At 46.8% G+C, this 15,328-nt stretch overlaps 1 protein-coding gene across 4 annotated transcripts in view; it reads right to left on the bottom strand.

Annotated features, from left to right (window-relative positions):
* Nucleotides 1-4,515, bottom strand: part of LOC133372398 (transducin-like enhancer protein 1) — a 41,183-nt gene extending 36,668 nt beyond the window's left edge. For all 4 annotated transcript variants that reach the window (XM_061600941.1, XM_061600942.1, XM_061600943.1 and 1 more), the window contains exons 1-2: nucleotides 4,413-4,515; nucleotides 1,054-1,163 (exon numbers count right to left, since the gene is read on the bottom strand). In XM_061600941.1, coding sequence (XP_061456925.1) covers nucleotides 1,054-1,077 — 24 coding nt within the window. In that variant the 5' untranslated portion in view covers nucleotides 1,078-1,163; nucleotides 4,413-4,515. The remainder of the gene's footprint in view (nucleotides 1-1,053; nucleotides 1,164-4,412) is intronic.
* Nucleotides 4,516-15,328: the final 10,813 nt, after the last annotated feature.

The following is a 15,328-nucleotide window of genomic DNA, read 5'->3' as shown; positions in this document are numbered from 1 at the left end:
TGCAACATCAGAAGTCAGATTTCTGCCAAGATCTCTGCCAAGTCAGGTTTTGGATCCATGTACCTCAGTACTGTCTACACTGACTTGCAGCAGATCTGTGGGGGTTCAGACAGGGAGTCCCTCGGCCAGCCCTACCTGGAGATACCATTGTGGATTGAACCTGGGACTCCTGGCATGCAAAGCTACTGAGTTATGGCCCTACCCTTAAGATCCTAGTCCTCATGATCCCAAATAAAAGCCTGATTTAAATAGGAACCCGGGAAACTGCAATATACTGAGTCAGACCATTGGTCCATCTAGCTTAGTATTATCCACAGTGACTGGTAGCAGATCTCCAGGGCTTTCAAGAGACATTAGAAAGACAGGGTAGTATTAAAATTCCACAGAACGCTCCAAAACCTTCCCTAGAGGAGAACACAGAAAATGAAGTGACACAGATTTTTTTTGGGGGGGGGGAGAGAAAACTATTTTACATATATTTATAGCCCTATTTAAGGAGATCTAAACTGGGTTCTTGTACAACAGTGGATTTATTTGGTATCGGATATGGCACCATCAGAATAACATAATGAAGCCTGGATGAAAGAAATGTTTATTTCCTACAAACTGCGCTGATGTGTCTTGGACTTGTTTGCTTATCCAAGTATTTCTAAACAACCAGCTCATGAAAATAAATAAAATATCAAGGTGGTGTACAACTAACTGATTACAGAATTATAAAAGAATAGAACACAGACCAAGGAGTAACACTTGTTTATTTTTTGCTCTTCCCCTCCCTAAAAAAAATCCTGGTTTGATGAAAAGGGAAACCTTCAAAGTCAGCCTTTCCTTTACAACAGCCACGCTCTCATGCTTGAGCAAAACTTACTACTTGAACAGCTTGCAACATGCGGAATTTAATCTGTGGCCAAAATGTCTTTTAAAAGGGAAGACAGCTGAAAGCGGTTCAAAACAAAGTATGTTTAAAAAGGGGTTGAATGCCTCCCCTCCACCCATATCCCAAAGAATTAAGAAACCAAACTTTCCACAGAACCTTAAGCTGGGGTAACTCACCGGGGGCCGGTTTTGGGGGAACATCCTTTGAACAAAACCATAGGATGGCCGTTTCACCGATGGCACTTTTCAGCTTGTAGGACTGACTGTGTAAACACTCCCCCGGTGACCTGCAGAGGGTAAGAAACAAATGTCTTACATTTATAGAACAGCTTTCCCTGCAAGGTAGGCTAGGCTGAGAGATCCAGTGACTGAGCTTCATGGCTGAGTTGGGATTCAAACCCCACTAATTTCAATGCCTACTCCAAGTATGACTTAGTTGGTCTAGTAACTTAGGAGGCATTATTAATAAAGGTGCAATACAAAATGATCTGAAGAGGAAGAGACAGGAGTTAATACATAAGATACCAGGCCAAGTTGAAGGTGCTACTGCTAATATATAAAAGCCCTTAACAGCTTGGGGCCTCTTTTCTTGTGGGGTCGTCTTGCCCCATAGGTGCCCACTCAATGACTTCTATCTGCCAAACCGGTCCTGTTACATAATACTCGTTCCGCACTTCTAAGAAATCAGTCTTTAAGTGTGGCAGCACTTATACTTCAGAACTGTTAAAAACACACACCTTAATTTCCTCTGCTAGTCCATCTGGATTAATCTGCAGAGATGGGCGGTTTAATCAGAGTCAGGGCTCAAACCCCAGAACCCATTTTCTCAACACCAAGTCTCAGCCGCCAGAAATCGCATGAAGTAAGTGTTTTAAGAATGACGAGAGCACCTCTGGGCATGTCAAACGTATCTTTTCCCAAGCCTGTGGCCAGAAGAGGGATGCAGGCCCCATGGAGATGATATTGGGTGTCTTTCTACACGTGTGCATGTGGCAGGGGGCTTAAAGCCCCCATTTTGGAGCAGCACTGAATCAGGTGGCACCCCCGCCAATGTCCCGGTTCACTTGAGCTGTGCACTTTTATCAACTCATCCAGAGGAGTAAAGGTACCCACTCCAAATCACAGAACAAAAACTACTCCAGTTCTGTCCTCTGAAAAAAGCTTAAGGACACCCCCAGTGGATCAAATCAAAAGGACCCTCTAACCCAGTATCCAGTTTCCATCAGAGAGCAGCCCACAAAGGGGAAAAGCCACCCCTCCTGTTGTTGTTTCCACCAGCTAGTTGCCAAAGATAAGACTGCCTCTGAAGATGGAGGTTCTACTTAAGATCGACTCCCCCACTGCAACAGAGCGTTAACTATGTGATGCTCTTTTGCTAACCAAACCACTTTTAGACACAACTATTCCCAATATATAGTTGAGGCATCTCGGGCTGAGAGAGAGCAAGAGCAAGATTGCTTCCTTGTCGTCTTTTTAACAAAACCCAAAAAGGCGAGGTTTAGTTTTCCCACCTGGCCTATGCACGGAAAAAGTACATGCACAGCCTAGCAGGGTGGCTTAGAAAGTGAACCAATCCTAAGCGCAGTTATTCAGAAATAAGCCCTACTCTGTGTTCAGTGGTGCTTACTCCCTAGTAGGGAATGACAGGATGTGTCAATTTCAATCTGAAATTGACTTCCCCGCATTTCTCCAACAATTTGCAATTTAAAAAAATCCTCATGAAAATTCTTCAGCGTTTCAATGTGAATTTCTGTTACTGAACACATTTTTGTATGCAGTTTTGACTCATGCACACATTTCTGCAAGCCATTTCCCTGTATGTTTATTTTAACCCATATATTCATTTTTATGCCCGCTTTCCCTTAATATACGCATTTTGGTAAACATTATTTGGTTGGCGAAGCGCATCGCAAAATCCAGATGAGTACAAATTCCGAAGGATAGCTGTCTTTCAGTTCTCAAATGGTTTTGGAAAGTGCAAATCCAATAAATTCAGATATTCATAAATTCTGGGCTCCTGCCAGGAAGAAGGGCGGGATATAAGTCAAATAATAAATAAATAAATTTGGCTTAAAATGTGATCTGAATCAGATTTCTCGTGACTGTCTAGTAAAGGTGTTGGGGATCTCAGCCAAACTGAGGCCAAAAGCGTCAAGGTATCTCTCTATGCCCATATCTATGTGATAAGAAATTTGGGGTCATGCCTTCTGCGGAGATTTGAACTCAGGTCTTGCTGCCTCAGGCAATGGATTCAGGGTGCCATTATGGGTTGCAAGAGACCAGGAGGACACACAAACTAGGAAGCTGCCTTATACCAAATCAGACATCTAGGTTCACCTAGCTCAATATTGTCGGCACTGACTGGCAGAGGACGTCCCAGGTTTCAGGCAGAGGTGTTTGTGTGTGTCTCTCTCTCCTAACTCTATGTGGAGAAGCGAGGACTCAGACTCTGCTGGTTAGTGGAATGAATAATGGAGGGAGATTTTTTCTGGACCTTATTATAGGACCCGTACAACTTCAGATCTACATACCTGAATTCCAGCTCTGGAATTAAGAAAGGGTACAAATCTGGAAGAACAAGAATTTTGGGTCTACCTCTGAAAACCACCCACCTCGTCTTCTCACAAACTCAGACCCCCACTCTCTCACACACACACCCCAATAGCCACCCAGTTTCTCTCTCTCTTAAAAAGAAGTCTTTTTTCTTTACAGTTCCTTATAATATCAGATCTTCTCCAATCAGGAAAAGTCCCTAATACTCTTAAGCCCATTTTCTGCCCCACCAAACGCATTAAAAAGAGAGAGATGAGAGATCTTTCAAGCCTGTTGGACACTTTCTTCTCCAGAACACTACACGGGGCTGAATAGCACTCTGCACATGTTCAAGGGCACCCCATTAATTCCTTTGGGGGAGAGGGACAGCAAAGTGGGAGGCGGGAGAGAGGGATGGAAGATGAAGCCCTGGAGGACCTCCTAACTCAATTAAGAGATCTTCCCCGCTATTGGGGGAACCCTCAGGCGGCTAACAGGTGAAGGATAAGTGCATGAAAAAAAAAAGTAAATTAGTATTTATGGGGTTTTGGGGGGGCTCAACTGAAGAAAGAACCATTCACATCAGCACCTAACATGCGTGAAACGCTCCCCCAAAAACTCCATTCCTTCCACTCCTTAAGAAAGCCCCCAGCCCCAACAGGGCCCCCAACACGACCCTCATTCTGATAGAAAGCGACCCCTCTTTTTTAACTCCCCAAGAAACTCTCTCCCCACCCCAAGAAAAACCAGAGCCCCATTTTTCCTCTTCTCAATTGCAGCCTCCTCTGCTTTCCTCCCTCTCTCTCGCCCCCCCCACGCAAATCCCACCCCCTCCTCCCCACGCCATCATTTAAAACAATCTCCCAGGCCAGACAAAAGGGTCTCTCTCCCCCCCCCATTTTTCTCCAGAAGGTAGAAAGAGAAGCAGAAACACAGCCTCAGAAAAAAGGCTTCTCCTGTTTTCCTCCCAGCTCCATTCCCCCCCCCCAAAGAGACACACTCACCAAAGCACCGCAGCTAGGATCGGGGCCCCTGAAGCCTCCGAGCGAGGAAGGGAGGGAGGGTGGGGTGGGGTGGGCTCGGGCCGCTGTCTTGAATGGGTGTGAGCCCCCCTTCTCCTCTCCCCGCCCCCTTCTCCTCTCCCCGCCCCCCCTTCTCTTCCTCTTCCCCTCCCCTCGCAGCCTCGCGGGGGAGAAGGATCAGTGAACGAGCGCCAGCTCCACGTGGGGTCTGCCTCCTTCTCTATTGCTACAGCCCAGCGCGCCGCAGCCAATCAGGAGGCAGAGATGGGGAAGCAAGGAGGGAGGGGGAAGAGCGAGCAAGCGAAAAAGCGCTCGGGCCCCACGTGGGGCAGAGCCCGAAGCCGAGGGGGCGGCTCCGGATTGGTCCGAGGCGGTCGCCCGTAGAAAATGTGTCAATCAGGAGAAGGAGTCATTGGCCAACCGGGAGGGAGGAGGAAGAGGAGAAAGAGGGCGGGGGGGAGGAGAAAGGAGGGGGGAAGGCTGGAGGGGTTTTTTGGTTAACCCTTTAGGAGGACTCGGCGCAATGGGCGAGAGGGAAATTAGATTAACCCTTGAAGGGCCTGGAAGGGAGAGGGCGACGGGGTTGCTTAACCCTTCAAGGCCTGGAAAGGAGAGGGGAAGAATTAGTATGACCCTTCAAAAGGCCTAGGGGAGGGAGGGCGGCGCCTGTTAACCCTTAAAGGCCGGGAAGAGAAGGGGAGGGGGGAAATTGCACTGTCCTTCAAAAACCACTCTCTCTCTCTCTCTCTCTCTCTCTCTCTCTCTCTCTCTCTGTGTGTGTGTGTGTGTGTGTGTGTGTGTGTTGCTTAACCCTTGAAGGCCTGGAGGGAATTGGGTGGGTGGGATTTTTCACCCTTTAAAAGGACCCAAGAAGGATTGTAGGAATTGAGGTGCCTCAACCCTTAAAGGTCTGGAGGGGGGGATTAGTTTACCCCTTAAGAGATCCAAGGGATGAGAGGGGGATCTGTTAACTCTTAAGGGCCTGGAGGGGAATTATCCTTTCAAAATTTTATCCTTTCAAAATTCTGTGGGTCGGTTGGTGGGTTGCTTAACCCTTGAAGGCTAAAGGGAATTGGGAGGGATTAATCCTTTAAAAGACCCTCCAAAATAAGAGCAGGGGAGGTTGCTTTAACTCTTAAAGGCCTGTAGCGGAAATTGGTTTAACCCTTAACCTCTAAATTAGATTACTGAAATGCACTTTATGTGGGGCTGCCTTTGAAGACGGTTTGGAAAATGCAGCTTGTGCAAAATGCAGCGGCCACATTGGTAACAGGGACCAGACGGTCCGAACATATAAAACTGATTCTGGCCCGCTTGCACTGGCTGCCTGTATGTTTCTGAGCTCGATTCAAGGTGCTGGATTTGACCTATAAAGCCTTACACGGCTTGGGACCACAATACCTGATGGAACGCCTCTCCCGATACGAACCCACCCGTACACTACATTCAAGATCAAAGGCCCTCCTCCGGGTGCCTACTCCAAGGGAAGCTCGGAGAATGGCAACAAGGGAGAGGGCCTTCTCAGTGGTGGCCCCCAAATTATGGAATGATCTTTTTGACGAGGTGCGCCTGGCGCCAACACTGTTATCTTTTCGGTGCCAGGTCAACACTTTCCTCTTCTCCCAGGCATTTTAGCATGTGTTTTTAAATTGTTTCAAATGTTTAAATTGTGTTTTGAATTGTTTTTTAAAAGATGTATCTTAAATTATATTTGTTTTGTTACTGTAAACTGCCCAGAGAGCTTCAGCTATGGAGCGGTATACAAGTATAATAAATAAGTATAAAAATAAATAAAAGGGCTACAGGAGAATAGGGTGCTGGTTAACCCTTAAAGATGTGGAGAGCGGGAATTGATTTTAACCTTTGAAAGGATGGCTTTCAAAGGGGAGGGGTGAATTGGATTAACCCTTTAAAGGGCAAGGGAGGGTGGGGGTGAAACGTGTTAACCCTTAACAGCACTAGAGCCAGGGGATTGGTTAACACCTAAAAAAAACAAGGCCTAGCCAAGATATTTGGATTAGGGACTGAAGGGTTATGGTTTAACCCTTAGAGCTCTGGAGAGCTGCTAGAGGGGAAAATCGATGTAACCCTTTACTACCTGGGAGTGCTGGAGGGAGGCGGGATGTCAGTGGGGGGTGGGAAATTGCTTAGACCTTTGAAGGGCCAGGGTGTGCTGGGGAGAGAGGATAATCCCTAAAAGGACTGGAGCGCTGGAAGGGGAGAGATTAACCTTAACCGTTAAAGGATTGAGAGGGAGGGGAAAGGCTAAACCTCAGAGGATTAGAGGACTGAGATATGGGGGGTGGTGAGAGGTAGTGGTTAACCCTTTACAAGGCGTGAGTGAGTAAGGGGAAGTTGATTAGCTTCATCAACAGCTGCATTTACCACTTCTGCCTCCCCATGCCTCAAAACCACTTCACCCAAAGGCAGAAATTCAACAGGTGGAGCTCTACACTGACAATGCGGTAATTAGGTAATGCTTCGCCTGTTGCAATTCTCCCTTGGTGGGGATGGGAGACTGTGACCCTCCAAAAGTTGTTGGACTCCCAACTCCTATCTGCCCCCAGCCAACATAGCCAATGGCCAGGGATGGGAGCAGTCCCAGCAACGGGGGGGGGGGGCTATTGGTTTTGTGCCCCACTTGTGGTCATCCTGAAGGCTTCTGATGGGCTGCTGTGGGAAACAGTATGCTAGTCTAGATGAACCACTGACCTGATCCAGCAGGGGTCTTCAAAAGTTATATTCCTATCCATCAGTCAGAAAAGTGCAGGGCCTTTTCAGCGGTGGGTCCCCATCTGTGGAATGCTCACCCCAGCAAGGTCCACCTGGCACCTTCATTGGCATATTTTCTTACCTTTTCCCCCAGGCTTTTGATAGACTGAGATGACGTTATCTGTTGTTCATATGCTGACAAAGCTTCCTGTGGCTTGCGTGGGGGGTGTTGTTGGTTTATTGTTTTGTTTGTGTAGCCTTATATTTTATAGCATTACATTGTAAGTTGCTTGGAGTCCCTTGGCTAATAAGCTATTATTATTATTATTATTATTATTATCATCATCATCATCATCTACTACAGCTACTACTAGGGCCACATTCACCCCCTACATTCAATTCCACTATCATTCCCCTTTAAACCACCATGGCTTCCTGGGAACTGTAGTTTGTTCAGGGTGCTGAGAGCTGTCAGGAGACTCCCCTATTTTCCCCAAAGCCCTGCAATTCCCAGAGTTCCCTGGGAAAGAGGGTTGGATTGTTAAACCACTCTGAGAACCGGAGCTCTGTGTGGTGGTGGAATCTCCTAACAACTCTCAGCACCCTTACAGAATCATAGAAACATAGAGTTGGAGGGGGGCTCCAAGGCCATCAAGTCCAACCCTCCGCTTGATGCAGGAATCCATTGTAAAGCATCCCTGACAGATAGCTGTCCAGCTGCCTCATCAATGCCTCCAGAGTTGGACAGCCCACCAGCTCCCTTCACAAGTTACCCTTCCCAGGATTCCTTTGGGGGGAGCCATGTTTACAGTGGAATAAATTTATGGGGTGAATGTGGCCCTAGGAAGGCCAGAAGCATGGCAGAAGCATCACAGCCCTCCCTTGTCATTTGCCCCTAAGATCAGTGTTCCAAGATAGACTGCCTCTGAATCCAGAGGCTCCATTTGGCTCCTGGGGCTACGAGCTACCGATGGTCCTCTCCTCTCCCACAAATGTGTCTCATCCAGGGATATGGGACCTGCAGCTCTCCATGGGCTCTTTGGAGTACACCTCCCATCCTCCCTGCGACCATTGGCCATGCTGTCTGGAAGAGGGTGGGAGCTGATGGGGTAGGAGTCCATCCACATCTGGAGGGCCTCAGATTCCCCACCTGTGGTTTTTATCCATTGGCAAAGCCACAGAATCAAACCAGGCCTCCTTCGCTGCACAGAAGCCGAATGAAACCCTGGACATTTTTTCTGTTCTGTTTTCCATCTGCAGACATATTTTCCCCACGCTGGTCTGGATACAGATGTAAATCATGTCGTGGTTTTGCATTTTTCTTAAAACTTCACGCACACACCCTTTCCCTACACTCTTTAGAAGTCAGCGATGCCTTCAACTAGGAGACCTTGAGTTTATCTCTGTATGTATGTGTGTGTGTGGGGGGGGGGGGAGATGAGGTTTGGTGTGGATTAAAACAAAGTGTGTGTGCATGGCGGGGGATGAACATCAAAACAGAGGCCTTGTCCTTTAATTTGGGCAGGGTGGGCTGGGAAATGTTTAAAACAGTACAATGTTTTTAATCTTAGACGTTTTGAAAGCTTTTTTTAAGTTACATTGTTGAAGATGTTTTGTTTAAACGTGTTTCATAGTTTGTTTTTATGATGTTTTAATGTTTTTGGTGCTTTTGTTTCCTGCCCTGGGCTCCTGCTGGGAGGAAGGGCGGGATATAAATCTAATAATAATAAATGAGGGAGGGTGTTCCCCATAGGTCTGCTATGGGTTCTCCTGCAAATGCTGTGGGCAGGATGGGGGAGGTTTTACTTGGCATGCTCTCTCTCTCTCTCTCTCTCTCTCTCTCTGCTTTTTGCAAAGCTACGTGCCCATAGCAATCTTGATTCTGTGCATGCCAGCCCACGTTGATTTTATAAGCATATGGACTAGCACCGCCTTGCATCATATGATCGCAGGGCAGGTTGCAATACAGCACAGATCAATGAATCCAGTTTGACACCATATTTGTTTTTGGAAGAAAAATGCACAAGGAATTTTTTTTAGCACTGGTGCAGTGGCGAACTGCAACTCCCGTCATCTCCAACCTTATCCTGCCAGGGCTGATGAGAGCTGGAGTCAAGAACACCTGGAGGGCCCCAGGTGTTCCTCAGCTCTGTGCTGCACATTTACCTGGGATGGGCCTGGGAGTAACCTTCTTTCTTACGAGATGTGTGTGTGTAGGGCGGTTATTTGTTTGTTAGGCCCTGGGCGACAGCCAGGGCAGATGGGTGGAGTTCTCCTGGGTGAGAGCCAAAAGGCTGGAAGATCTTGAACAGGGAACTGCAAAGGAATTGTTTTGGTATTTATTTGTTAAATTGCATGATGTATTATTTTTGTATTGCGCCTTTTATTGTATCTTTTTATAACATTTCTTCTTGTCATTTTACGCTGCTCAGAGATATTTTTATATATATTCTGTACACTGCTCAGATATATTTTTATATATATTCTGTACGCTGCTCAGAGCTATTTTTATATATATTCTGTACGCCGCTCAGAGATATTTTTATATATATTCGGTACGCTGCTTAGAGATATTTATATATATCTTCTGTATGCTGCTTAGAGATATTTTGATATATATTAAGCAGCACGGAATGAGCCTAAATAAAAAATAAAAGATGAATAAGAAATAAAGCCCCATTGCACTCTGTGGGTCTCCCTTCTGAGCAGGGGGTTGGACTTGATGGCCTTATAGGCCCCTTCCAGTTCTGTGATTCTATGACCTGCCAGTGCACCTCTTCTAGCAGACATTTGGAGGATGCAACCTTCACATTATTGTGTGTGTGTGTGACAATTTGTTCATGTCCCAACTGAATGTGGCACCCTCTGGATCCAGGAAGAATCTGGGCCTCTCTTGAGCCACCCCTTGCGTATGACAGGTTCCTGGTTAGGGGATCTTCTCTTCCTCCATCTGCAGAGCTGAAGAGCCTCCATTTGAGACCCAAGGAACTCACGCAGCAGAAACATTCTTTCCCCATGGGCACACTGCCCTCTGCTGTCTGCGTTTGGAACAGACGAAGCGCCCTTCTACTGAGTCAGACCAAGAGATTGCATGGGGAGGGGAAATCTTAATCCCGGGGACCGAATGCGGCCCTTCAGACCTCAGTATCTGGCCCTCAGAACTCTCCCCAAGCTACACCCCTCACTGGCCTTGCTTCACACCCTCCTGTTCTTTTTTCCAGGCTAGAATGTGTCCTTGAAATTCGATTCAGTTCATATTTAAAGCCGAATTGATCAAATCTGCATTTTCGGAACCCAAAACACAGCCACATCCTTCAAAATTTGCACTTACCAACATGCGGCGATGCAGTTTTCCAGCCAAGGCAATGTTCACAAAAGTGCATCTATTAGGGGAAAGTGTGCACAACATGAATTGTCTTGGCGAAGATAACATGGAATAACGTTCCGTTATATTACACTGGGAGAAATTGCTCCCAAAAATGTGTACGTTAAGTCAGAACTGCCTGCAAAAAATGTGTCGAGTAGGAGAAATTCTCACTAAAATGCCGGAAAATGTTCATGAGGATTAAAAAAAAAAAAAAAAAAAAAGCAAACGGCTGCATAAATGCGAAGAACCAAATTTAACAAGTGGGGAGGGGATGAGAAACTGAGTTAACTGAAATCCCAAAGGGAAGACAGAGAGGATGTATGTGTGTGTAGAAAGTAGCTTACTGTCCAAGGGTAAAAACTTACATGTGTTGCTTTGTCCACTTTTGCCTCTGGCCACACCCACCAGGTGCACACAGCCCTCAGAAGGCTGCCCAGAAGGGAATGCAACCCTGGGGCTGAAAACAGCTTCCCCACCCCTGTGCTAGACACTGACCGGCAGTAGCTCTCCAGGCTTTCAGGCAAAGGCAGGCCGAGCGCTACCTGGAGATGCCAGGGATTGAACCTGGCACCTTTTGCCATTGTGAGCACATATACCTCGGCACGTACAACCTTGACATTGGAAATAGAAGGAAACTATTTGCCCGACAAAAGGAGATGGTCACCTTCTCCATAACAGTGTGATCATGTCAAGATTGTGGTGTTGTTGTTTGGGTAGCATGGTATCAGCGCTCACACAGGGGCATCCTTAAAAGGGAAAAGCCATAATGGGTCTGAAAGCTGTGGGAAGTTATGTATGTGCACTGGTTCATGTAAAGAGTGCTTTTTTTTGTGGGGGCCGTGTTTTGCCAATGGACAAAGCTTGATACAGACGAGGGGAGGGGAAAGACTTAAAAGTAGTAAAATGGCATGTCTAAAAAACCAGAGACAAAATTTGGAAATAAATAAACAATGGGGGGATTCATCATAATACTTCAGAGGTAACAATGCCCAATTTGGAATGCCACAATCCCCTCTTTTTCTGTGTCTGTGTGGAATTTTAACGAGAATTTCAGAAGCAGTGTTTCAGAGGGGAGTCCCATATTGATGGAAGTAGCTATAAATCTATCTGCTTTCAAATGGGTCTTAAAAAGGTAAAGGTGTCCCCACACTTGTAGTGCGAGTCATTTCCGACTCTTAGGGTGATGTCTTGTGACGTTTACTAGGCAGACCGTATATATGGGTGGGATTGCCAGTTCTGCCCCTGGCCTTTCTTTACCCCCCAGCATATGCCAGGTACTCATTTTACCGACCATGGATGGATGGAAGACTGAGTGGACCTCAACCCCTTTTACCGGAGATTCGACTTCCTCCTTCCGTTGGAATCGAACTCCGGCCGTGAGCAGAGCTTCGGTTGCGTTACCGCCGCTTACCACTCTGCACCACGGAGAATCATCAAATGGGTCTTAAAGACCTTTTAAAAAGAAAAAGGTTATTTCACCCTGCTGTTGGTAAAAGATGCACACCTGGGCTTAAATTGTGCTTGCTCTCTGCTTTAAATTATGATATGTTGTTTAACTGTTATTTCTCAGGACTGCTGGGTGTAGGCTTCAGGAGAATGTAACGCTGGGGCTTTTAAGTTTGAAAGAGTATTATTTCATGTGTATTTTTACATTTTTAAAAATAATTTACATAATTTTACATTTTACAAAGGCACTGGCTGCCTATTAGCTACCCGGCTAAGTTCAAGGTGTTGGTTTTGGTGAATAAATCCCTACACAGCTTGGGACCAGGATACCTGAAAGCCCGTCTTATCCCTTATATATGCAGTGGATGGCTATGCTCTGCAGATGGGGGCGTCCTGCAGATACCATCTTATCAGGAGGTCCATTCCGCACAACATAGGAAGCAGACCTTTAGCGTGGTGGCACCGATCCTGTGGAATTCCCTCCCTTTGAATATTACACAGGCACCATCTCTGTTATCTTTTTGGCGCCTCCTGAAGACCTTCCTCTTTCAACAAGCCTTTTAAGTAGAGACCTTATCCCAGTCTGCGTCTGTGTTGGAATTGCTTTTAAACATGTTTTTTAAAGCTTTTTAAAAAAATGTTTTTAAAGTTGTTTTGTTTAATATGTTTTTAAGGATGTTTTGTTTTAATATATTTTAAAGTTTGTTTTTATGGTGTTGCAGTGTTTTTAGTGCTTCTGTTTGCTGCCTTGGGGTGGGATATAAATCGAATTAATAAAATGATCATAATAAAAATGTATAGTAAAGATTTCAAAGTGCCTTGTGGAAGTTTTTGTTCTGAAAGGTGACACAGACATATAGACAGATGTATACATATATAGAATGACACAAATAAATCCAGAAACAAACAAATTAAGAATCTAAGAATATCAGAGGAGCTCTGCACTGCTGGACTAGACCAAAGGAGGCCCATCTAGTCCAGAATCCTGTTCTCACAGTCACCAACCAGACACCCCCAATGGGAAACCCCCAAGCACTCTCTCCTCTTGCGGTTTCTAGCAATTGGTATTCAGGGGGCATCCTGCCCCCAACAGTGCCGGTAAAACATAGCCATTGTGGCTAGTAGCCACTGACGGCCTTCTCCTCCATGAAATCCATACAAGCATCTCACCCAGGGTTCCCTCTCTGGCCTAACAACAGAAGAAGCCGCCTTAGCACAGAGTCAGACTTTTTGTCAATTGGGTTCAGGTTTGTCTACCCAGATGGGCTGCGGTTTGCCAGGGTTGGAGCCAGGGGCTGCGTAAACAGTTGATAAGAATGGTTTATTAATTGTCCCATATTTAAATTTTCTTTTATAATTTTTTGGTAGACAAGCCTGACAGGAAGGCCTTTTGGGACTGAAACATGCTGGGCACGAATGAAAAACATTCCTCTTTGGTGTCTGTTGAGACGGATTCTCCCTTTTTTGGCATTCCCACTCCAGGATATATACACATATATTTTCCAGAGCCTGTACGTGTCTGTACATGCTCTCTTCCTGCCAAGAATGTGGAATGCAAAGCGGTAGCCAGCACCATTGCCAGAACGCTGACACCATTTCTTCCCCTCTTCACCTTTCCGTTCCAAAACGGCATATAGCGCAGCCAGAGGAAAAGCAAACTAAGGTCAGCCGCCACACATTCTGTATTTCTAAGAAACAGACAGACATACCGGCTTGGGTTTCTATGAGTGCTCTCCAGTAGTATAGTGGCAAATTCAGAAGTTGCAGGGTCCCTTTAAGAAAGTCACAGCCATGTCCCCTCATAGCCACACCCCCTTTTAAATTTAAACAACCTTCTATGAGCATGAAAGGGGAGTGTTAGCTACTGAGAAGAGCCTTCTCAGTGGCTGACCCACCTCCTTTCACTCTGATTGGCTCCAATCTGCAGAAAAGGACAAGAAAGCATGTTAGAAGACTCTTCCCAGTGATTAACACACTCCCTTTTCCTGCTTATTGGCTCACAGGATGCTGGAGACATAGGGACCCTGCTCTCAAAAAGGTAAGGGGTCTAAGACCCCCCGAGACCCTGGACAACTACACCCCTGGCGCTCTCCACCGCCTTTGGCCCAGAGAAATCTCAAAAAGATCTGCTCCGCCCTCCAAAACATTTGTCATGGGTTCACTGGCCAGGTTTGATGACGCGGAGCCTCCATGCAGTCTCCCCAGGGAAGGTGGTGTGGGGTAGGGGTCAGAGCAGGCAGGGATGGGGTCCCTTTTCAGGCAGAGGGCCGCATTCCTTCTGGGCCACCTTCTGGGGACCGCACACCAGGCAAGGCAGACACTTCAGGACCACGGAGAGCTCCGAGGGAGCAACTTGCTCTGACCAGAGTTGGGAGCAGAGGGAAGCATTTGGAGCCCCTCCAGGTTCCACCCCTGTGTACAGAACTCCAGGGCATGAAAGGGCCAACCCTCCTGATGCACTCCCGGTGCCGCCTGACAGGTGATGCATGGTGGGAAGCATCTGGTTCTTCAAGGGAAGGGGCCTGTAAGGGTCTGGGAGGTTCCTCTGGGAGCTCCTGTACATTAGCTTCAGTCGCAGTGGTGCCAATCCCCAGCAACTACCTCAGAGTGCTGGCCCCAGCTGCTTACCTGGTGCTTCTCCAGCCAGCGACTCTGAATTGCTGCTGGATTCAGGGGTCATGACAAACATTTCAGCCATGCAAAATAATGACTGACTTACACACTCACTCTCTCACGTACACTCATGGGTCATGCCATACACATCAGCCACGCTAAAGAATTCTACTCTTTCTCCTCCTTCCAGACAAGAAAGAGGCATTATCAGCTGCCAGTCAGTGTAGACAATACTAAGCAGGATGGACCAACTGTTTGACTCAGTATAAGACGGCTTCCTATACTCCGGGACACATTGCAGCCAAACAGTCAATGAGGATGTGGCCTGTGGCTAGGAGTGTGTGTGGCCTGGGGCCGCACTTGGCCCCTGGACGCTAGCCTCCCACCCTGCTTTCAGAGGCAGCCGCATGACAGGACAGTTCTGTATACACTTCTGGTTGCCTCCCCCCCCCAAAAAAGGTGTTGCAAAGTTGGAAAAGGGTCTGACATGGGTAACCAAAATGATCCAAGGAGGTGAAGCAACTCCTCGATGAGGAATGGATCCATGTTTTGTATTTACACAATGTTGCGTATTGTTCTGCAATGGTCTTTGGACTCAGCAATAAAACATATTGCAAGCGCACTATGAGGAACGGCTGCAGCGTTTGTGACTTTTGAGTTTCGAGGAAAGGCGACGAAGAGGCGACACGACAGAAGTGTATCAAATGATGCACGGCATGGAGAAAGTGGCCAGAGAAAGTTTCTTCTCCCTCTCTCAGAA

The sequence above is a fragment of the Rhineura floridana genome, chromosome 18, assembly GCF_030035675.1.
Source record: "Rhineura floridana isolate rRhiFlo1 chromosome 18, rRhiFlo1.hap2, whole genome shotgun sequence".
Lineage (NCBI taxonomy): Eukaryota > Metazoa > Chordata > Lepidosauria > Squamata > Rhineuridae > Rhineura > Rhineura floridana.
Note: the sequence above shows the minus strand (reverse complement) of the source record. Positions and strands in the feature narration are given on the sequence as shown.